The sequence below is a fragment of the Oncorhynchus kisutch genome, linkage group LG4 (assembly GCF_002021735.2).
Source record: "Oncorhynchus kisutch isolate 150728-3 linkage group LG4, Okis_V2, whole genome shotgun sequence".
Lineage (NCBI taxonomy): Eukaryota > Metazoa > Chordata > Actinopteri > Salmoniformes > Salmonidae > Oncorhynchus > Oncorhynchus kisutch.
In genome coordinates this window covers 19,978,226-20,002,738 of record NC_034177.2, presented here as the reverse complement: position 1 = coordinate 20,002,738, position 24,513 = coordinate 19,978,226, and the positions used below count along the sequence as shown (strand labels likewise).

Below are 24,513 nucleotides of genomic sequence, written 5' to 3'. Positions count from 1 at the left end.
CCCTGGCACTGCCTCATCGAAGAAAGAACTTCTGAGCTGTGTTCGAATACCCATACTAACATACTGTATACTACATACTTAATGAGTATATACTACATACTATATACTATTAGTTCATTTTATTATACTGTAACAGAACGGTATCCTTTCAGTTGAATGTACTAGCTCTTTGCCTGTCTACCAGAAGTTGATGCTGTTGCTATGCAACCTCTTGCTAGCTAGTTAGCCTAATAATTACTAGTTAGACATTTTACAACTTCAGGTGTGTTCTTAAATTCAATCTGTTGATTTGAGCGTTCTTGCCTGGCCGTCATGTACCCAAGCTGACGTTGGCTACCTTGCTATCTACTTCCAGACACAAATGAAACCACTCTGACCATTTTACTCACCCTAGGAGAGCTGGTTAGGCCGGTTTCATGTTATCCAGAGCATTGGTAACTGTAACTGTGCTGCTGGAAACAATTGAATTGTGCTTTTTTTGCAGATATTTACTGACACCGGCCATATTCAACCAGTGTTGAGCTCTCGTAAATTCATTCTGCGCTCTGTACACTCAGACGAGAGTGCTCTGAAATCAGAATAGATAGCCAGAGCAAATTTACGAAAGCACCCGAATGTCCATTGAGAACGCACAACGACTATACCATTTAGCTAAGCTAAGAATGACGGGAATAATCAAGTAAATAAAAGTTGGCTAGTTAGTTAGATATCCTATTGTTAATATACTAGCAAGTTTGATGTATAAATAGCCAACTAATGTTAGGTAGCTAGCTAACATACCAGTACATACTGCTGTAATGATATGCTATGTCGTTTGTAAGGACAGCGTATCTAACAAATCGCCAGCCAATATAATGTGTAAGGTAACTTATTTGAAAAGTCATTACTTTATTACATTGCTCAATGTAATATTTGTGTTGTGGAGAAATGACCAGGTAGGAGACGGGAGTACAGTTGGTTTTCGTTTAGTCGAAACCCCTCGTGCTCTACAGTTCGCGGCAGTAACGTAACACTGCCGTAATGCATTACTGCTTAGTAACAGCATAGTAACTAATATAAACAGATGTAGATCCCAGATACTACACTCCTCCCCCATAGTGTTTAACTCCCAGAGAACAAGGTAAATACATTAGGGAACTACTAATGCAATATCTGAACAATGCATTCTTAAACATTTTTCAACTACTGGGTTGAAGCAGACTTTTCAAAGCCCAGCACAAATCCAGGGGATTATTCTGCCCCGAAGATGGAGTTTTCGTCCTAATAACTAACCCAGGTAATGTCCGTTTTCTTTCCTTTTATCTAGGACATATTAAAGTGTTTGTTTGTTTTACTGTCTGTTACCTCCTTAACCAGCTCAACTCACAGGTCAAGCTTTTGAGGTGCCCTTCGCTGTCGAATAGGATATCTCCGCTCCTCCTGGGCTTCCAGTGGTGGGCCAGATTCGGGTGGAAGGTCAGGCTGTCTCTCCCGTACATCCACAGTCAGGAGAATAGTCCTGGGGGTCGTTATTGTTCTTGTTCTCTCAGCATGTCTCTGCTGGGGCGTTGGACCGTAGCAGATGATCCACATGAAAGTTGACCTGGCGATGACCAATTTGGACTTGGTAAGTCAAAGGTCCTCTGCGTTGCAAGATCACACCTGAGTTCCACAGGCGCTTGGGGTGTCTGAAATCACGTACCATCACCCTCTCTCCCTCTTTGAATTCCTTGACAGTCTTTGAGTGTCTGTCATCAGATTTCTTCTGCTGTAGCTGGTGCTTTGCCTCAGTGCTTGACAAGTCTGGTTTCAACAATGTCAGGCGGGTACGTGGTTGGCATTTCAGAAACAGTTCAGCTAGTGTACATTCCATTACTGTGTGTGGTGTGTTACGGTAAGTAAACAGGAACCAGGGAAGCCTTTGGTGGGTGGGCACAGACTGAACCTCGAGTCTAGTCCAGGCCTTCTTAAAGGTTTGCACGGCTCTTTCCGCTGCTCCATTTGATGCCGGATGGTAAGGTGGTGACAGGATGTGCCTTACTCCGTTATTCTTGAGAAACATTTCAAAATCGTTTGACGTGAAAGGAGGGCCATTGTCCGATACGAGCTCCTTGACTAGTCCAAAGGATGCGAACAGGTGTCTGAAAAGATTGATGGTCTTCTCAACTGTGGTCAGTTGAGTAGGGAACACTTCCATTCTCTTGGAATGGACATAGATGACAACAAGGAAATGTTTCTTGTCAATCTCGGCGTAATCCACATGGATGCGTTCCCAAGGTGTAGCAGCCCAGGACCATGGATGAAGAGGTGCAGCAGCAGGCTTGTTGTGAACAGCTTCACAAGGTGAGCAGTGGCCTACATGCTGTTGAATGTCCTGATCCAGTCCAGGCCACCACAGATAACTGCGAGCGAGTGCTTTCATTAGAGTGATCCCTGGATGTCCCTCATGCAGGTCAGATAGCAGTCTCCTCTGGAATTTGTGAGGTACCACCACACTTGATCACCACAGAACACATCCTTGATCAGTGGACAACTGGTCTTTCTTGTCGATGAATGGACGAAGGTTATCGTCATTTACGAAGCTTGGCCACCCGCCTAATGTTAAGTCCAAGACTTTGGAAAGCACTGGGTCTTTCCTTGTTTCCTCTGCTATGTCTGAAGCAGATATGCGCAGTTCGTCAATGAGAGAGATCTGGAAGACTGCTCTATCATCTTCACTGTCGGAGTCACTATTGCATGGTAGTCTTGATAGTGCATCAGGCATTTGCGTGATCACCGGATCGTCTGTACTCAATCTCGTAGTCGTAGGCTAACAATATCAGAGCCCAACGTTGCATTCGAAGTGCAGCAAGGGTTGGTATAGCTGAATTTGGTCCAAGGATGGCCAACAGAGGCTTGTGATCTGTCAGTAGTTGGAACTTCCTTCCGTAGATGTATTTGTGAAACTTCTTCACTCCGAATATTATGCTCAGGGATTCCTTCTCAATTTGAGCATAGTTTTTCTCACTTGGTGACAGAGTCCGTGATGCAAATACGATAGGGTGTACTTCACCTGACGGTAGAACAGGAGATGACGGCTCCTACTCCGTATGGAGATGCATCACACGCGGGTCTCAGCTTCATCTCTGTGTTGTAGTGGGCAAGCCACTTGCTCTTTAGCAGACGCTGTTTGCAAGTCTTGAATGCTTCTTCGCATTGTGGGGACCAATTCCACTTTGTATCGGCCTGAAGCAGTTGGTGAAGCGGATGCAACAATGTGGACAAGTTTGCCACAAACTTTCCGTAATAGTTCAGGAGCCCCAAAAATGACCTCAGCCCTGAGATATTTGTGGCTGCTGGTGCGTTTACAATTGCTTCCACCTTGCTGTTGGTTGGGTGCAGGCCTTGTGCATCAATCTTGTATCCGAGATACTCCACTGAGTCCTAGAGGGACTCACACTTGCTGCGTTTCATTCTCACTCCGTATTTTTCCAGTCTTGACATCACTTTGTCCAGCACTACAAGGTGCTCTCCAATGGTTGGTGCTGACACAAGTATGTCGTCCATGAAGCACACACCATTGTCTATACTGTCCAAGATCTGATCCATTGTTTGTTGGAATATCGCTGGAGCTGTCGAGATTCCATAGGCCAAGCGATTGAATCTGAATAGCCCCTTGTGTTTATTGATGGTCAGATACTGTTCTGACTCCAGATCCAGCTTCAGTAGCTGATAAGCGAATGCCAGGTCAAGCTTACTGAAAACCTTCCAACCAGCTAGAGTGGCAAACAGATCTTCAGCGTTTGGTAGTGGATATTCCTCTGGTATGCAGTGATTTACTGTGACCTTGTAGTCACCGCACATTCTGACGGTCTTTTCTTTCTTTGGGACTACAACAATCGGAGCGGCCCAGTCGCTCCTCGCTACTTTTGTGATTATGTTATTCTTCTGTAGGCAGTCCAGTTCTGTAGGCAGTTGGTTTGTGAAAGACAGGCTTGGTTCCTTCTTGCACTCTGCCTTTTGCTGTGAAGTCTTGTATTTCACTGTAGGCATCTTTGAAAAGTTCTTTGTGCGTCTCCAGCATGTTAGTGAGTGTAGCCTGACTCACTGGTTTGTCATTTCTCAGACTGAAGATTTCTCCCCAGTTCAACTTGATCTTTTGTAGCCAGTTTCTGCCTAGCAAGGCTGATTTTTCTCCTTTAACAATGACAAGCGGTAGCGTCCACTCCTTCCCCTCATACCGGATTGGTACCTGGATCTGCCCTAACACAGGAATAGTGTCACCAGTTTATGAAGAAAGGCGGATGGACGCGGGCTGAAGTGGGCACTCATTCAGTTTTTCTTTGTAGAGTCTCTCTGGAACCAGAGATACAGACGCTCCGGTGTCCAGCTGCATTTTTACTGGTTTTCCCGCTAACTCCATGTTGAGATAGATTCCATCTTTTAGTTGTTGAGCTGTGTACACTGTGAACAGTTCCACTACGGTTTCAGTTGTACCTTCCTCTTCTTGTGCTGCGTCTGACACTTACTGCTCTCTTGCTGTGCGTTTCGAGGCTTTACACACTCTCTGTAAATGTCCAACCTTTCCACAATTGTGGCACTTTTCATTTTGGAATCGACATTTACTGTGCTGATGATTATCTCCCCCATATCTGTAGCAACTTGGCTTAGACCTTTGAGATGTGGGCTGCTTTGTTCTTGTGTAACCTTGAGGACGGGACTGAGAAAGGTGTGAATTTTGTGAGCCTTTTTCACCACGTGCATCACTGACCTGTTGAACACCTTTCTGACCTTCTGCATGTCCCGATAGCTCAATAGTATCCCTGTGGGCAAGCTCGAGTCCAAGTGCTATATCACAGGCTTTCTTAAAGGTCAGGTCCTTCTCTGACAGAAGCCTTCTGTGATATGCTTCACCTGTGAGACCACATACAAACTTGTCTCGAAGAGCATCATCAAGCAATTGTGCAAACTCAGATGTACTTGTGAGCCTTTTCAAAGCAAGGATGTAGTCAGCCAAGGTTTCCCCTTGACTCTGGTAAAATCTGAAACGTTCTGCAATGAGAAATGGCTTAGGCTTGAAATCCCTTGAAAGAGTTTCAGTCAGTTCTGCATAGTTCAACTCCACTGCTTTTTATTGGTTCAATGAGACCTTTCAGCAATCCATACTCAGTTGGATTCAGTCACTGAGAAAGTGTTTTGTGTCTGCTTCTTTTCATCTTTGATTTCATTTGCAGCCAGCCAACGCTCAAAACGCTCCAAATAGGAATCAAAATCCTCTTTTGTAGCCTCAAACTCTGGTACTCGACCAATGGTTGGCATTTTCACAGTTATTCCTTGTATTCCTTAATTTTCATCTAATTCTTCACTTCAGAAGTTTCTGCAATTACCGCATTCACTGCAGTCATTTGTAATAATGTACACACCGTGTTACGTTCCTTCTTCCTTTTTTTTCTTGACAATATTTCTCCGCTGAGATCGCCTAATTTCAATGGATTCAATGACAGTTTTTAAAATGTAACCACCAGAGGGCAGTGTCGCTATTCTGGACTCCAATACTTGGCAGCTCCTGAATACTGTACTAGCAGTGCTAGCAGTGCTTAGCCTACTCTACTGGCAAAAGAAAATAAAAAATAACTGACGAATTACATAATTATTTTGAGTTTCATTACTCATGTGCCCTGAACAACTACAAAGTTAATTTCCTACAAAACAGGTGGGGGAAAAGGGTACCTAAGTATGGTTCTCAATCAGAGACAATGACAGACAGCTGTCCCTGATTGAAAACCATACCAGGCCAAGACATAGAAATACAAAACATAGAAAAAAGGACATAGAATGCCCACCCTAGTCACACCCTGGCCTAACCAAAATAGAGAATAAAAAGCCTCTCTATGGCCAGGGCGTGACAACCAAGGAAAATATTAAGATTACAAAGTTATAATTTTCCTAATATAACTTTCAGATATTTTAATATCTGCTCAATTAGTCTTTGAATTAATTAATTATTATTTACCTCACGTTAGTCTCATTACAAACGTCGAAAATTGTTGGTTATCTGCACGAACCCAGTCTTCACTATGAGTCATCCATACATCAATTGTCTTAAAATCATTTATTTACTATCTACCTAATTCACAGAAATGCATAACACAAACAAACAAAGTAGATGGTTACAAAGAAATTATAACAGATGTGCCCTAGTGGGCTAAACCGGCATGGCGGCTTGTTAGACAAAAGGGGAGTGGGGGTCAGCTGAGAAGTCACTACAGAGTTGATAATTATAACAATTGAAATGCTAATTCTTTGCACGTGAACGCTCACTCATTCGGGAACAATTGCAATCAATACATATATTTACGCTCAGTGTGTCGTCGGGATCTCTGTTGAGAAGTTTCTGTTGGAGAGTCTGTCCGCCCTCTCTCTCTCTCTGTCGTGGTTAGAATGGATAGTTCAGAGTGACATTCATTCATGTCGTTATAGGATAGATAGCGGTTGTCGGTCTTCACGTTCAATGATACCAAATTCCTAGCTGCAGACTAGTAATTAATATCAAAGACTTGTTCTTATTCTGTCGGTATCGATAGTCTAAGAGTTTAACCACGTGGGATGGTTAAAAGTTCAGCAGTCTGGTCAAATCAAATCAAATCAAATCAAATTTATTTGTCACATACACATGGTTAGCAGATGTTATTGCGAGTGTAGCGAAATGCTTGTGCTTCTAGTTCCGACAATGCAGTAATAACGAACAAGTAATCTAACTAACAATTCCAAAAAAAAACTACTGTCTTATACAGAGTGTAAGGGGATAAAGAATATGTACATAAGGATATATGAATGAGTGATGGTACAGAGCAGCATAGGCAAGATACAGTAGATGATATAGAGTACAGTATATACATATGAGATGAGTATGTAAACCAAGTGGCATAGTTAAAGTGGCTAGTGATACATGTATTACATAAGGATGCAGTCGATGATATAGAGTACAGTATCTACGTATGCATATGAGATGAATAATGTAGGGTAAGTAACATTATATAAGGTAGCATTGTTTAAAGTGGCTAGCGATATATTTACATCATTTCCCGTCAATTCCCATGATTAAAGTGGCTGGAGTAGAGTCAGTGGCATTGACAGTGTGTTGGCAGTAGCCACTCAATGTTAGTGGTGGCTGTTTAACAGTCTGATGGCCTTGAGATAGAAGCTGTTTTTCAGTCTCTCGGTCCCAGCTTTGATGCACCTGTACTGACCTCGCCTTCTGGATGACAGCGGGGTGAACAGGCAGTGGCTCGGGTGGTTGATGTCCTTGATGATCTTTATGGCCTTCCTGTAGCATCGGGTGGTGTAGGTGTCCTGGAGGGCAGGTAGTTTGCCCCCGGTGATGCGTTGTGCAGACCTCACTACCCTCTGGAGAGCCTTACGGTTGAGGGCGGTGCAGTTGCCATACCAGGCGGTGATACAGCCCGCCAGGATGCTCTCGATTGTGCATCTGTAGAAGTTTGTGAGTGCTTTTGGTGACAAGCCGAATTTCTTCAGCCTCCTGAGGCTGAAGAGGCGCTGCTGCGCCTTCTTCACGATGCTGTCTGTGTGAGTGGAGCTGGGTAAGCTGGTCTGCAACCTTTAGCCATCTCATAATTGAGGTAAGCTCGGTCTCCTCTCAAACCTTGGCCCTCTCGTTATCGAGGTAAGCTGGTCTGGTGATAGAAAACCCGGGTGGGGGTTTTATTTGGAAGAGCAGAAAAGGGACTGTCCCAGGATGCCAGATAACTGTGCTCATGGGCGGTCCTCTGATTTAGTTCAACTCCAAAGGGAATTGGAGTTTCCTTCATTAAACTGTCCAAAATCACATTACATAATTTCACAAACAGTATCATCCTCACTCATTCATCTTATACAACAATTAGATGTAAGCCTCATATCTGAGGCTATTGTATAAACAGCGTTATGGTAATGTTGCCGTATTGTCTCCCATGAGTTTCACAAAATTGTACCAAACGGACCAGTTCGTAGCTGGATTCTTCACCGATATTTTATACGTTCTCCAGAATATAAATGTTGTTCGGTTCTCCAGTTCTGTGAGGTGGAAGAAATTCCTTTGTTCTCTTTATGAACTCTCTCTCTCTCTATACTGTCTGGTCATGAGGCAGGATCTTCCCTAGGGATTTACGACCTCTCTGACCACAGCAGCCTGGTTGTAGGAGACAGAGAGAGATGGTGCCGAGGTAGGAGGATGGTGCTCACGGTGTCTGTTAAGGGAATTTTCATCAATGATGACTACATTTCAATCACGACTGACTAATCAGAATACTATTATGTTACTGTATATGTATGAATTTGCTTTTTAATCCTAGTACTGAATATAATGTGTGTAAATATAATCAATAATTAGAACAATGACTGTCTGTTCCTTGGTAGAAATGAATGAACTATATCGCCGGACTGGCTAGAATGCTTATCTAAACAGGATGACCTTGGCTCTAGGCGAGGTGGGAAGGCTTGAGAACTATAGAGCCTTTCTACCAGTGTCAAGAAGAGACGGAACATTTAGAAAACGCTGACGTCATTTTCAGTTTATAACCTGTGGTAAAATGTGTAAGGAGCAGTACTCTCGTGAATAAAATCTGCTGTTTGACTTTAAGACTGGGCTCTGTCCATTTTTATAAAATAAGGGTCATACAAATCCTTATGAATTGACAGTGTTTAATTTTGATTGGGTATTAAAACAGAGGAATTTAATTCCTGCAACAATGTCCAAAGAGGGCAACGTCATGACAAGTGTGTGCAAATGTAGAAGAGTAGGGAGGTAGGCAATAAATAGGCCATAGAGGCGAAATAATTACAATTTAGCATTAATACTGGACTGATAGATGTGCAGATGATGATGTGCAAGTAGAGACAGTGGGGTGAAAAAGAGCAAGAGGGTAAGTAATAATATGGGGATGAGGTAGTTGGGTATGCTATTTACAGATTGGCTGTTGTGACGACCCTCCCACTCTGTCTGCCGATTCTTTCTCTTTGCTCTTGTTTTCCTTAATAGGATGTCGATGGGCGGAGCCGGGAGGGTCATCAGCGAAATGGGACACACCAGTAAGAATTCCAGCTCTCACAGACCTGTTAGTTTTCTTTAAGAAGCCCTCCTGTTCTCCACTCATCACCTGTATTAACTGCACCTGTTTGAACACGTTACCTGTATAAAAGACACCTGTCCACACACTCAATCAAACAGACTCCAACCTCTCCACAATGGCCAAGACCAGAGAGCTGTGTAAGGACATCAGGGATAAAATTGTAGACCTGCACAAGGCTGGGATGGTCTACAGGACAATAGGCAAGCAGCTTGGTGAGAAGGCAACAACTGTTAGCACAATTATTAGAAAATGGAAGAAGCCCTCGGTCTGGGGCTCCATGCAAGATCTCACCTCGTGGGGCATCAATGATTTTTTTTAAATTTATTTTATTTCACCTTTATTTAACCACGTAGGCTAGTTGAGAACAAGTTCTCATTTGCAACTGCGACCTGGCCAAGATAAAGCATAGCAGTGTGAACAGAGAACACGGAGTTACACATGGAGTAAACAATTAACAAGTCAATAACACAGTAGAAAAAAAAGAAAAAAAAGGGGAGACTATATACATTGTGTGCAAAAAGGCATGAGGAGGTAGGCGGATAATTACAATTTTGCAGATTAACACTGGAGTGATAAATGATCAGATGGTCATGTACAGGTAGAGATATTGGTGTGCAAAAGAGCAGAAAAGTAAATAAATAAAAACAGTATGGGGATGAGGTAGGTGAAAATGGGTGGGCTATTTACCAATAGACTATGTACAGCTGCAGCGATCGGTTAGCTGCTCAGATAGCAGATGTTTGAAGTTGGTGAGGGAGATAAAAGTCTCCAACTTCAGCGATTTTTGCAATTCATGAGGAAGGTGAGGGATCAGCCCAGAACTACACAGCAGGACCTGATCAATGACCTAAAGAGAGCTGGAACCACAGTCTCAAAGAAAACCATTAGTAACACACTATGCCGACATGGATTAAAATCCTGCAGCGCACGCAAGGTCCCCCTGCTCAAACCAGCGCATGTCCAGGCCCATCTGATGTTTGCCAATGACCATCTGGATGATCCAGAGGATGAATGGGAGAAGGCCATGTGGTCTGATGAGACAAAAATAGAGCTTTTTGGTCTAACCTCCAATCGCCGTGTTTGGTGGAAGAAGAAGGATGAGTACAAACCCAAGAACACCATCCCAACCGTGAAGCATGGAGGTGGAAACATCATTCTTTGGGGATGCTTTTCTGTAAAGGGGACAGGACGATTGCACCGTATTGAGGGGAGGATGGATGGGGCCATGTATCGCGAGATCTTGGCCAACAACCTCCTTCCCTCAGTAAGAGCATTGAAGATGGGTCGTGGCTGGGTCTTCCAGCATGACAACGACCCAAAACACACAGCCAGGGCAATTAAGGAGTGGCTCCATAAGAAGCATCTCAAGGTCCTGGAGTGGCCTAGCCAGTCTCCAGACCTGAACCCAATAGAAAATCTTTGGAGGGAGCTGAAAGTCCGTATTGCCCAGCGACAGCCCCGAAACCTGAAGGATCTGGAGAAGGTCTGTATGGAGGAGTGGGCCAAAATCCCTGCTGCAGTATGTGCAAACCTGGTCAAGAACTACAGGAAACGTATGATCTCTGTAATTGCAAACAAAGATTTCTGTACCAAATGTTAAGTTCTGCTTTTCTGATGTATCAAATACGTACGTCATGCAATAAAATGCAAATTAATTACTTAAAAATCATACAATGTGATTTTCTGGATTTTTGTTTTAGATTCCGTCTCTCACAGTTGAAGTGTACCTATGATAAAAATTACATACCTCTACATGCTTTGTAAGTAGGAAACACTGCCGATTTTGTAGGTTATCAAATACTTGTTCTCCCCACTGTATGCAGATACTTGGGAGGAACATCTGTCCTGTATTCAAGCCTAGCTGCGGGCCGCCTCACGATCAATCTGGCTAAATGTGAGTTTGCTCAGGCGACCATTACATACCTTGGAAAGGTGGTTGGGCAGGGTGAAGTGCGTCCTGTTCAGGCTAAGGTTGTAGCTATTGATGCTTTTCCACCACCAACTACTAAAAAGTAACAGATGCGTTTCTTAGGAACGACTGGTTATTACGGTAGTTTTCTCTACTGTGGTCGCTCCCTTGACAGATTTGCTGAAAGCTAAGGCTGTTTACGTATGGTTTTATAGTTGTCAACGGGCTTTTGAAGATGCAAAGAGGTTGCTTACCTCAACTCCAGTGTTGGCTGCTCCTTGTGTGGATTTGTCATTTACCTTGCAGGTGGATGCTAGTCATGTGGGGGCATGTGCAGTTTTGCTGCAAGCAGATGTGTCTGGGGTTGAGAGGCCTGTAATTTTCTATTCCAGAAAGTTGAACTATTATCAGTTGAACTACTCGGTCATTGAAAAAGAAACGCTAGCACTCATATGGGCGCTACAATACTTCGAGGTGTATGTCGGGTCGGGAGTAGTGCCTATTGTGGTCTACACCGACCATAATCCTCTCACCTTTTTGAGGTCCATGATGTGTCCTAATCAGAGGAGAATGAGCTGGTGTTTATTTTTTACAAGCATTCCATCTCGATGTGCGGCACATCCGGGGGACATAATGTCATTGCTGACGCGTTCTCTCGTGCGCCCTGTTCCTGAATGTCCATGTGACTGACCACTGTTATTTTGTGTCTGGTATTGTCGTGTTCTGTCACTCCAGTCTGTTCCCTTCTGGTCTCGTTTTCTTCTTTCCTCTTAAAGGTTGCTTCCTGTCCGCAAAGGTTGCTGATGTCTGCGGAGGATGAGCTTGGCTGGGGCAAGTGGACTCAGAGGCTGGTCTTGTCTTGTTTGCTCTTGTTTTCCTTAATAGGATGTCGGTGGGCGGAGCCGGGAGGGTCGTCAGCAAAATGGGACACCTGGGTTTGGGTGTGTTCCATTCATTGAGGAGACTCTCTCAATGCAGACACTGATAGATTTTGGGTTGTGGCATTTTTGTGGCTGTTTTTGTTTGTTTGCGTTGGCACCTTTCAACACCCCTCATTATCACATTAATGCATGCCACCACTCACTTATACTACTCATTACTGACTACACACACCATTGTTAATTGTATTTAGTTAATAAATATATTTTGTTATTCCTTAGCTCCACGTTGTCTCCCTTTTTGTTATGAAATTTGAGCCGGTTCGTGACACTGTGTACAGGTACAGTGATCGGTAAGCTGCTCACAGCTGATGCTTAAAGTTAGAGAGGGAGATATAAGACTCTAGCTTCAGTGATTTTTGCAATTCGTTCCAGTCATTGGCAGCGGAGAACTGTAAGGAAAGGCAGCCAAAGGAAGCGTTGGCTTTGGGGATGACCAGTGCAATATACCTGCTGGAGAGCGTGCTACGGTTGGGTGTTGCTATGGTGACCAGTGAGCTGAGATAAGGCAGGGCTTTACCTAGCAAAGACTTATAGATTACCTGGAGCCAGTGGGTTTGGCGATGGATATGTAGTGAGGGCAAGCCAACGAGAGCATACAGGTGGCAGTGGTGGGTAGCATATGGGGCTTTGGTGACAAAACAGATGGCACTGTGATAGACTACATCCAGTTTGCTGAGTAGAGTGATGGGGGCTATTTTATAAATGACATCGCCAAAGTCAAGGATCGGTAGGATAGTCAGTTTTATTAGGCTATGTTTGGCGGCAAGAGTGAAGGAGGCTTTGTTGCAAAATAGGAAGCCGATTCATGATTTCATATTGGATTGGAGATGCTAAATGTGAGTCTGGAAGGAGAATTTACAGTCTAACCAGACACCCAGGTAGTTGTCCACATATTCTAAGTCAGAACCGTCCGGAGTAGTGATGCTAGTCGGACGGGAGGGTGCGGGCAGCAATCGGTTGAAGAGTATGCACTTAGATTTACTAACATTTAAAAGCAGTTGGAGGCCACAGAAGTAGTGTAGGGCGCTGAAGCTCATTTGGATGTTTGTTAGCACAGTGTCCAAAGACGGGCAAGATGTAAACAGAATGGTGTTGTCTACATAGAGGTGGATCAGATAAACACCAGCAGCAAGAGCGACATCAATGATGTATACAGAGAAAAGAGTCGGCCCGAGAATTGAACACTGTGGCACCCCCAGAGACTTCCAGAGGTCTGGACAACAGGCCCTCCGATTTGACACAATGAACTCTATCTGAGAAGTAGTTAGTGAACCAGGTGAGGCAGGCATTTGAGAAGCCAAGGCTATTGAGTCTGACGTAATAATGCGTTGATTGACAGAGTCGAAAGCCTTGGCCAGGTAGATGAAGATGGTTGCACTGTACTGTATGTTATCGATGGTGGTTATGAAATGGTTTAAGACCTTGAGCGTGGCTGAGGTGCACCCATGACCAGCTCGGAAACCAGACTGCATATTGGAGAAGGTACGGTGGGATTCAAAATGGTCGGTGATCTCTTTATTAAATTGGCCTTCGAAGATTTTAGAAGGGCAGGATGGATATAGGGCTATAACAGTTTGGGTCTAGAGTGTCTCCCCTTTGAAGAGAGGGATTACCGCAGCAGCTTTCCAATCTTTGGGGATCTCAGACGATACGAAAGAGGTTGAATAGGCAGGTAATGGGGTTACAACAATTTCGGCTGATAATTTTAGAAGGAGAGGGTACAGATTGTCTTGCCCAGCTGATTTGTAGGAATCCAGATTCTCAGATTTCAGAACATCAGCTGTCTGGATTTGAGTGAAGGAGGAGCGGCGGGGGGGGGGGGGGGGGGGGGCAAGTTGCTGCAGGGTGTGCTGAGATGTTGGCCAGGGTAGGGGTAGCCAGGTGGTAAGCATGACCAGCTGTGGAAAAAAGCTTATTGAAATGATCGATTATCGTAGATTTATCGGTGGTGACAGTATTTCCTATCCTCAGTACAGTGGGCAGCTGGGAGGAGGTGCTCTTATTCTCCATGGACTTTACAGTTTCCCAACACTTTTTGGGAATTCGTGCTACAGGAAGAAAATTTCTGTTTGAAAAAGCTAGCCTTCTATATTGGTTCCTGACTTCCCTGAAAAGTTGCATATCGCCTGGGCTATTCGATGCTAATGCAGAATGCCACAGGATGTTTTTGTGCTGGTCAAGGGCAGTCAAGACTGGAGTGAACCAAGGGCTATATCTGTTCTTAGTTCTACATTTTTTGAACGGGGCATGCTTATTTAAGATTGAGAGGAAAGCACCTTTGAAGAGCAACCAGGCTTCCTCTACTGACGGGATGAGGTCAATATCCTTCCAGGATACCCGGGCCAGGTTGATTAGAAAGGCCTGCTCGCTGAAGTGTTTTAGAGAGCTTTTGACAGTGATGAGGGGTGGCCGGTAGACCGCGGACCCATTACGCAAGCAGGCAATGAGGCAGTGATCGCTGAGATCCTGGTTGAAGACAGCAGAGGTATATTTAGAGGGCAAGTTGGTCAGGATATCTATGAGGGTGCCCATGGCTACGGATTTAGGGTTGTACCTGGTAGGTTCCTTGATAATTTGTGTGAGATTGAGAGCATCTAGCTTAGGACGGCCAGGGTGTTAAACTGGGACATGCTTAGGTTACCTAACAGTACGAACTCTGAATATAGATGGGGGAGGCGGGGGTGATCAATTCACATATGGTGTCCAGGGCATAGCTGGGGGCTGAAGGGGGTCTATAACAAGTGGCAACGGTGAAAGACTTGCTTCTGGAAAGATGGATTTTTATAGCCTAAGTACCTCAGAATGTAGTGAAGCAATATGTGTGGGATGGGGATAGAGACAAAGTCAGAGATCTTACCCAGTACATGAACAACTTTCCTCCTTCCCTTCTCAGCATCGGCAGGGAGGGAGGTCACAGAGAGGACAAAGGTTAGGACCACGCAGGTCACTGTCCCCAGGAACAGGGGCTGTGAGGAGTGCTGCAAGGGAGGCAGGGAGAGAGGGACACATTTGAATTTGAGTTATGGTGGTGCCCAATGGTGCTGCTAGGCATTCCTAAGGCCTGAAATGGCTAACCTATATAACATGGAGGATGGACCAACTCCTATCTTGTTTAGGACATGACTAATGAGCAATTCTGCAACTGAACATCATGTGCTATATTATGCAGTGGTAAGAGAGAGCATTACACCATGTGATATAGCAATTCAGGAATAGGGCTTCTAACGTCACCGGACTTGGCAATAAATTATAACCCCAGGAGAAAGAGCGAAGTGATGAAGCTGCTCAATTAAGTAATTCAGAAATGGTATTACACAATTAGTTAGTCCAATTGGTTTGACCAAGGGGGCATTTAAGCCTGTATGTAGGTTAAGGTTGGAATATGGTGAAGTATTAGTTCAACTTCATTGTACAGTAGAACACATACAGTACCAGTAAAAAGTTTGGACACACCTACTTATTCAAGGGTTTTAATTTTTGCTATTTTCTACATTGTAGAATAATAAAGACATCAAAACTATGAAATATTGGAATTATGTAGAAACCAAAAAAGTGTTAAACTCAAAAATATATATATATTTAGATTCTTCAAAGTAGCCACCCTTTTGCCTTGATGACAGCTTTGCACACTCTTGGCATTCTCTCAACCAGTTTCACCTGGAATGCTTTCTCAACTGTCTTGAGTTCCCACATATACTGAGCACTTGTTGGCTGCTTTTCCTTCACTCTGTGGTCAAACTCATCCCAAACCATCTCAATTGGGTTGAGGTCAGGTGATTGTGGAGGCCAGGTCATCTGATGCAGCACTCCATCACTCTCCTTCTTGGTCAAATAACCCTTACACAGCCTGGAGGTGTGTTGGGTCATTGTTCTGTTGAAAACAAATTATTATCCCACTAAGTGCATACCAGATGGGATGGCGTATCGCTGCAGAATGCTGTGGTAGCCATGCTGGTTTAGTGTGCCTTGAATTCTAAATACAGCACTGACAGTGTAACCAGCAAAGCACCCCAACACCATCACACCTCCTCCATGCTTCACGGTGGGAACCACACATGCGGAGATCATTCATTCACCTACTCTGCGTCTCACAAATTTGCACTCATCATACCAAAGGACAGATTTCCACCAGTCTAAAGTCCATTGCTTGTGTTTCTTGACCCAAGCAAGTCTCTTCTTATTATTGGTGTTCTCTAGTAGTGGTTTCTTTGCACCAATTCAACCAAGAAGGCCTGATTCAAGCAGTCTCCTCTGAACAGCAGAAATGCCTTCTGGAATGTGAACTTTTATGTGCCTTAATAACAGACTTGTATGTCATCTGTAAATACAAATAAAATTGTTAAATTACGAGCCTAGTTGGTTTAGCTGTGGAAAAAAAGAGCAACCTCCCCACTAGCCATGATTGATTGGCTGCGACAATGAGTAAGCTGGACATGCCGAGAAATGAGTTCGGATTGGAATTCCATATAGCACGCTTCTGTCTATTTAAGCTGGTCTGTATGTGTAGCTAATCCTGTCTAACACTGCTTTAAAAAAAAAATAAGTATTGCTCTCCACTTTCTGGAGGACCAACTTTTGAAATCAGTGGCATCTGTGATGGGGAGAAGCATCCATCTATGAGATATACGGGTAAGATAGTCTAGGTAGCTACATTTTCAGATATTTCACGTTTCTAATTTTGACAAAGTTGTTTTCCTTTCAAGTTAAAGTGCACTGTTACTTAGCTAACATTTGCTGGCTGGCTCACTAGCTTACATTATGTGTATCGTCTTATTATTTGTATCTCAGAAATTTGCTTTGCTAGTTATAGCCTAATGTTTGCTAGCCAACATTGAACCTGGTTGGTTAGCTACTTGCAGATGCATGCAGGGTAGTAACGTCATGAGTTGGGGATTATGGTTCATTGTTTAGCGAGCTAGTTAGCTACATGTCTTAACAAAAGACTCCACTATGGAAGTGTCCATTTCAATAGAATGTCACTGTGACAAATGTTGATAGACCTAGCTGGTAAATTCGCTTTGGCTATCTACTCCGATTTCAGAGCACTCTTGTCTGAGTGTGCTAGAGTGCAGAATAACTTGACAAATTTACGAACTGTAAACACTCATTGAATATGGCCGGTGTCAGTAAACGTTGGCAAAAAAAGCCTAAATTGTTGCCAGCAGCACAGTTGCAGTCACCAACGCTCTGGATAACATAAAAACAGCCAAACCACTATTCTAGGGTGAGTAAAACGGTCAGTGAGCTGTTCTCTCATTTGCGTCTGGAAGTAGATAGCAAGCTAACAGTAGCCAATTAGCTGGGGTGCTTGACTGCTGTTGTTAGGACAGAACTCGGATAAACCCTTAGAGATGTGTGGGGCTAATGCTTAAGAGGGTGTGAACGATGCTGAAAGGGTGGAGACAAAGAAGAGCTCTCCAGTAGGTACCAAAACATTCAAAGGCCATTTTCTCAAAAGTGAGGTTACAATTTGATCAACTTTCAAAGCAGAATTACTTTCCCATTGTCCCTCAAATGCAGCGTATGCAATTCCATTTTGTAGCTCTGTGTCTCTGCTTTTATCCAATAAACACAAGTTCAGATTTTGCTACATAAGACCGAATCAAGGTGGTTGGTCACATTTGGGCTGCAATTTCTGAGGCTGGTAAATCTAATGAATTTATCCTCTGCAAAGGTAACTCTGGGTCGTCCTTTCCTGTGGTGGTCCTCATGAGAGCCAATTTCATCATAGCATTTGATGGTTTTTGCAACTGCACTTGAAGAAACGTTCAAAGAAATGTTCATTCTTGACTGACCTTCATGTCTTAAAGTAATGATGGACTGTCATTTCTCTTTGCTTATTTGAGCTGTTCTTGCCATAATATGGACTTGGTCTTTTACCGAATAGGGCTATCTTCTGTATACCAAAGCTATCTTGTCACAACACTACTAATTGGTTCCAACGCATTATGAAGGGAAGAAGGGAAATTACACAAATTAACTTTTAAAAACTTTTAACCTTTTCCTTGAAATTCATTCCAGGTGACTACAATATGAAGCTGGTTAAGATAATGCCAAGAGTGTGCAAAGCTGTCATCAAGGCAAAGGGTGGCTACTTAGAAGATTTTCAAATATAAAATATATTTTGATTAGTTTAACACGTTTTTGGTTACTACATAATTCCATATGTGTTATACGGTGACTGAGTTCACCAGGAAGTGCATAGGAGATGTTGTACCCACTGTGACTATTAAAACCTCCCAAAAAAGAAACCGTGGATGGATGGCAGCATTGGCGCAAAACTGAAAGCGCAAACCACTGCATTTAACCATGGCAAGGGGACTGGGAATATGGTCAAATACAAAAAGTGTAGTTGTATCCTACATAAGGCAATCAAACAGGAAAAACGTCAGTACTGAGACAAAGTAGAGTTGCAATTCAACAGCTCAGGCACAATCATTTTTTTGGCAGGGTCTACAGACAATCACATACTACAAAGGAAAAGCCAGCCACGTCATGGACACCAACGTTTTGCTTCCAGTCAACCTAATACATTCTTTGCCCGCTTTGAGGATAACACAGTGCCACTGATGTGGCCTGCTACCAAGGACTGTGGGCTCTCCTTCTCCGTGGCTGACGCGAATAAGACATTTAAGCGTGTTGACCCTCACAAGGCTGCCGGCCCAGGCGACATCCCTAGCCGCGTCCTCAGAGCATGCGCAGACCAGCTGACTGGAGTGTTTACGAATATAGTCAAACTCTCCCTATCCCAGTCTGCTGTCCTCACTTGCTTCTAGATGTCCACCATTGTTCCTGTACCCAAGAAAGCAAAGGTTACTGAACTACATGACTATCGCCCTGTAGCACTCACTTCCGTCATCATGAAGTGCTTTTAGAGGCTAGTTAAGGATCATATAGCCTCTACCTTACCTGACACCCTAGACCCACTTCAGGAATACAAATGCAAGAATGCTGTTCATTGACTTTAGTGCAGCATTCAACACCATAGTACCCTCCAAGCTCACCATTAAGCTCGGGGCCCTGGATCTGAACCCCGCCCTGTGCAACTAGGTCCTGGACTTCCTGACGGCCACCCCCAGGTGGTAAAGACAGGAAACAACAACTCCACCTCAGTAGGCTGAAGAAATTTGGCTTGGCCCTTAAAACCCTCACAAACGTTTACAGATGCACAATTGAGAGCATCCTGTCGGGCTGTATCCTGCATCCTGCCTGGTACAGCAACTGCACCGTCCGCAACCGCAGAGCACCCGATGTCACAGGAAGGTCAAAAAGATCATCAAGGACATCAACCACCCGAACCACGGCCTGTTCTCCCCGCTATCATTCAGAAGGCGAGGTCAGTACAGGTGCATCAAATGGGACCGAGAGACTGAAAAATAGCTTCTATCTTAAGGTCATCAGACTGTTAAATAGCCATCACTAGCCGGCTTCCACACGGTTATGCAATCCTGCACCTTAGGCTGCTGCCCTATATACATAGACTTTGAATCACTGGCCACTTTAATAATGGAACACTACTCACTTGCGCTAGGAAGCATTTCGCTGAACCCGCAATAACATCTGCTAAACATGTCTATGTGAACAATACCATTTGATTTGATTTGAACACAAGCATTTCGCTACATCCACAATAACATCTGCTAAAAATGTGTCCGTGACCAATACAATTTTATTTTATTCATAGTTTTGAGGTCTTCACTATTATTATACAATGTATAAAATAGTCCAAATAAAGAAAAACCCTGGAATGAGTAGGTGTGTCCAAACTTTTGACTGGTACTGTGTATATGGATACAATGTCATACAGAGCCTCCAATGTTTAGATGTTAAAAAAGTAAACGATAATATAATGAATGTAATAAAGAGTTGTTATTGCAGCAGAATACATTCCTTTTTAGGCACCTCTGCAATATTATACATTTTAATTGTCTATATAGATAGACTATAACAGGAACATGCAAATATGCTGCTGACCACATTGTGAACAAATAACCCTACATGCGCCACTCCAGTCTCCTTCTCTCCTCCTCATCATGCACTGTACTGCAAGTAGGCTACAGTACTGTAGCAACTCTTCAAGGTTACTGCAGGCTACAGTAATATCCCATGCAGTTATAAAAAAGACCGCATGATGCGCAGACACAGAGGCAACCCATCCCCCCACTTACCATTATTATCTCTTCAAGAATACTGCGTCTGTCTGAAGATATATATGCCGTATGTCGTTTGCTCCAGCTGGGCTTTTAATGATATGGTGCAGTACTTGACTCATCCTCTCTCTCTCTATCCTGCAGTTAGCTTGCGGTCTCCTGCCCTATAGCTGTTTCATTTTGTCAATGCAGGGGAACTGCTGACGCTGGGCAGGACTGGGCTAGTTAGACTGTTCCGCAGTTCACTCATTTTAAGTATAATGATGATAATCACTATCAGAGAGTGGCACAGCAATTCACTGTCCTATCTTACTACAATGTAGGCTGTCATTCAGGGTACCGTAAGGGAACAACAGTGCTACAATGTTGCATTTGCTGTCACATTGACATGGTAAATTGTGCCAGCAGGTACACAATGTTTCAGAAATGCAGTGATAGTTACACTCAATCGCCGAAAACTCATTAAACTTAGCCTAGCAATGTTATCCAAAAGCAAACATTGTAATTGTAGCTAATGTAATGTTATTATCTATTTCACCCAATGTGGATTTGTGTGCATGTAGTTATTATAGACTATAACTTAGCAGGATACCAAATACTAACCACTGGTAGGGACATACTAATTGCATACTATATGAACCTACTCTGAGCCATATTTGCGAACCGGGGAATTAGCTCAAATGGTAGAGCGCTCGCTTAGCATGCGAGAGGTAGCGGGATCGATGCCCGCATTCTCCAAATCATTTTTCTTCGCCTTAACATTTCAAGAGTGTTCTAGAGAGAAGGGTATAGGCTACTGTTACGATGGTGCTCTTTTCAACTATAAAAGCATTGCTGAGAATGACTACGGCGTTTCTGAAGTCAGGATCACGCCAATTTACACTATAGTAGGAATTGCTTTTGATTGTGCAACATTTTATTTCTGTCAAGTCTCAGTAGGAGGCCATAAAGAATCCAGTTTACCAGTCAGTGGTGTAGTTCTATTTTTTAAGGTGTATGAACGCAGAAAATGTAAATTATGTAATCAATCAAAGTTTGTACTCTCAGATGTAGCCAATTGAATAGCCAGCCCACCATTACATAATAGGCATAACATGCATACTCCAATCGCAACGTCTGCCTATTCCCACACATATTGTCTAAATCTAATGTAATATTTTTAATAACGTCAAACACCATATTGGGCATAGGCTACCTCATTTCAAAATAGGCCTTCATCACTGGCAATAGTGAATGATAATTATTCAAGTTTTACCAGTGAAACGTCCAAACTGCATCTCCATGCCAATCGTTTGATTGATCTCAATCAGTTTCATGGTAATTTAGATTTTCTTGAATGACTGTTTCCTGAGTTAAGTAGTACTATTGCAGATGCTGTAAACAAACTATTAGCCCTTTGTTTCGATCAAAGCATATCCTACCATTGGCACGCTCTGCTGTGTTTTGGTGCATCCCACTTTTTTTTTTACTATTCAGTTTCAGCTAACCATCCTAAAATCTCATGAGAAATTAGGTGTTTTTTGTGTAACAGTAACGTTATAGGCCTACTATGCTATGATATTATATTAGATTCTCCATTCGTTTGTATTTTTCGTTTGTATTTTATTTTGTATTCCTCTTGTGTTACTATTTTATTTATATTATTCTTTTTAAACTCTGTATCGTTGGGAAGGGCTTGTATGTTAGCATTTCACGGTAAAGTCTACACCTGTTGTATTCAGCATTTCACGGTAAAGTCTACACCTGTTGTATTCAGCATTTCACGGTAAAGTCTACACCTGTTGTATTCAGCATTTCACGGTAAAGTCTACACCTGTTGTATTCAGCATTTCACGGTAAAGTCTACACCTGTTGTATTCAGCATTTCACGGTAAAGTCTACACCTGTTGTATTCAGCATTTCACGGTAAAGTCTACACCTGTTGTATTCGGCGCATGTGACAAAAACGGTTTTATTTTATTTAAAATGCAAATGAATCATGATGTGATCTTGCGAAACATTGATTCAGCTTTAATCTAACTTTACTAAACAAGTAACATTCTGAGAGGTGATAATATTGTATTTGTAATAATAAGTAATGAGTATGACTATTAGGTGTAGGCAACAGATGTTGATGAGATGTCATTTTGTGCCAGGATCGCTTAATGATGTGAAAGAAGTTGAACCAACATGTGGTGCTGAAGGATGGCTCTGCCATTCGGCCAGTTCGAGAACAAACAAAATAATTTGCACTAGTTATTTGTAGGCCATAGCCTAATGTATATACAAATACATATGACTTGCCTAGTTAAATAAAGGTTAAGTATAAAAAATCATTACACTGTTTGCAGGAGAGCCTTATTGTGAATAGGCATTTCATTGTGTAGCTAAGCTTACACACTGTATCATAAATACAGTTTGATTTGATTAGCTTGAACACGTGGTTACAATATAGCATATTACAGAATAAAAGTAGTGAAAATAAATCATTACTACATAGAATTGCAGGAAATTAAAACAGCCATAAAAATCAAGCTTTTGACATAGTGTATTCACACATATCAATAAACTATAACCTAAATGCATTATTACCTTTAACTTGACCATTTTCAATTGCCCACCCTGAAATACCAAGCTAGAGGGCCCTGTGTCTCAACCAATAGCCAATGTAGGATAAACATCCCAAGCAGGGCTACAGCAACTTCCAGAGAGGATCAGGCTCCTTGGGCTTTGCAGTGGCCACTCTGGTTTGAGTTTCCTCGGCAGAACTGTGTCGCTGTAACCAAGTGGTCACATATCCTTCTGGGTTCTCCTGCTCAAAAGGGGTCCATGAAGTTTTATGAACACCCAGGCAGACACAGTGAATATAGATATTTTTTCAGCATTCTGATTGGCCAAAGTGATCAAGCCTTTGACGTGCTTCAACAGTGCACACACGCAGCCATTAGTTCTTCATCATTCTCGCCACTGCCAGAGAATAGACAGGGAAGAAACCATCATTTAACTACCTCTAGAGGGCTATACATATTTATTTGGATTTTCATTCTATTGTTTTTCATGGAATACATGTATTCTCAAATTGAAAATAATTGAGGGAGTGCTGCTCCTCCGTGCTCCAGCAGCACTACACCCCTGCAGCTTACATCATCTGACCATCATGCCCTCTGTCTGCTTCACACCCACTAATATTGATACTGCCTCAGTCTGCCAGCAAAGTATGAATTGCTGTAGGCTGTGTTGATACAGGCAGCCCAATTCTGATGTTTTTTCCACTAATTGGTCTTTTGACCAATCAGATCAGATCTGAAAAATATGTCATGTAAGAAGATCTGATGTGATTAATCAAAAGACCAATTAGTGGAAAGAACATCAGAATTGGGCTGCTTGTGTCGTATGTAGCTGCAGTGTTCAGCAATCGAGCTAAAGGCAGATCGCAACTCTCCTGGGGTCTCAGGCTGCACAGCTGAGCAGACATCTGCACGTATTCCCAGTGGCTCCTCCACTTCCATCATATGGATGGAGCTGTTGTGAAAGGGGCCGGATTTCATATAGAAGGTCTGTCACACAGACTACATGTGCAAGCAGGGCGTTTCCTTCTTCATTACCATACATCAGCATGTAAAGCTGCTGAAGGAGAATGAATTAGATTAGCCTGTGTGTATGTTTATGGCGTGTGTGTGTATATGTGCGTGTGTGTGAGTCTAAGGATGACACACTGGAGTGAGTTATTTAGGTGGTATTTCTTCATACCGTACCAGGCTGCCGCATTTGTTTCTAATGAAAAGGGGAGAAAATGGTTTGTTTGCCAACAGCTCTGTGTTTGTATGAACTAACGGCTGTGGGGAAAGTGGAGCCTGTTTCAGTCCCACTCTCTGCCTCTGCAGTATAGTGCAATGGAGGGGTCCCCGGCCTAAGAAAAATATGATGTCCTGTATGATACACATATTTCTCTTCGTCGGTGTTGGGGAAGCTACTCTGAGCTACCAATTATGCCACGAACCGGCTCAAAGTCCATAACAAAAAGGGAGACAACGTGGAGATTAGGAATAACAAAAACATATTTATTAACTGAAGTAACGTAGATACAAATAACAATGGTGTGTGTAGTCAGTAATCAGTAGTGTAAGTGAGTGGTTAAATGTGATAATGAGGGGTGTTGAAAGGTGCCCAAGCAAGCAAGCAAGTAAACAAACAAACAAACAAACAAACAAACAAACAAACAAACAAACAAACAAACAAACAAACAAACCAGCCACAAAAATGCCACAACCAAAATCTAACAGTTTGTCTGCATGGAGAGAGTCTCCTCAATGAATGGGGAAGAGGTGTATTTATCCTGGGACACACCCGAGCCCAGGTGTGTCCCATGTCGCTGACGACCCTCCCAGCTCCGCCCGCCGACATCCTATTAAGGAAAACAAGAGCAAAGAGAAAGAATTCGGCAGGGA

At 43.0% G+C, this 24,513-nt stretch overlaps 1 protein-coding gene, 1 non-coding gene and 1 pseudogene across 2 annotated transcripts in view; 1 reads left to right on the top strand and 2 right to left on the bottom strand.

Annotated features, from left to right (window-relative positions):
* Positions 1-20,299, bottom strand: part of LOC109888619 (hyaluronan and proteoglycan link protein 4-like) — a 33,319-nt gene extending 13,020 nt beyond the window's left edge. Inside the window, exons 1-2 of the mRNA XM_020479778.2 lie at positions 20,105-20,299; positions 14,794-14,914 (exon numbers count right to left, since the gene is read on the bottom strand). Of these exons, the coding sequence (XP_020335367.1) occupies positions 14,794-14,914; positions 20,105-20,107 (124 nt within the window). The 5' untranslated portion in view covers positions 20,108-20,299. The remainder of the gene's footprint in view (positions 1-14,793; positions 14,915-20,104) is intronic.
* Positions 20,300-20,751: 452 nt separating this feature from the next.
* On the top strand, positions 20,752-20,824 carry trnaa-agc (transfer RNA alanine (anticodon AGC)). Its single transcript has one exon. It is a non-coding gene; the product is annotated as a tRNA-Ala (tRNA).
* A 2,162-nt stretch (positions 20,825-22,986) lies between these two features.
* LOC109888548 (transmembrane 6 superfamily member 1-like) overlaps positions 22,987-24,513 on the bottom strand; it is a 52,928-nt pseudogene continuing 51,401 nt past the window's right edge.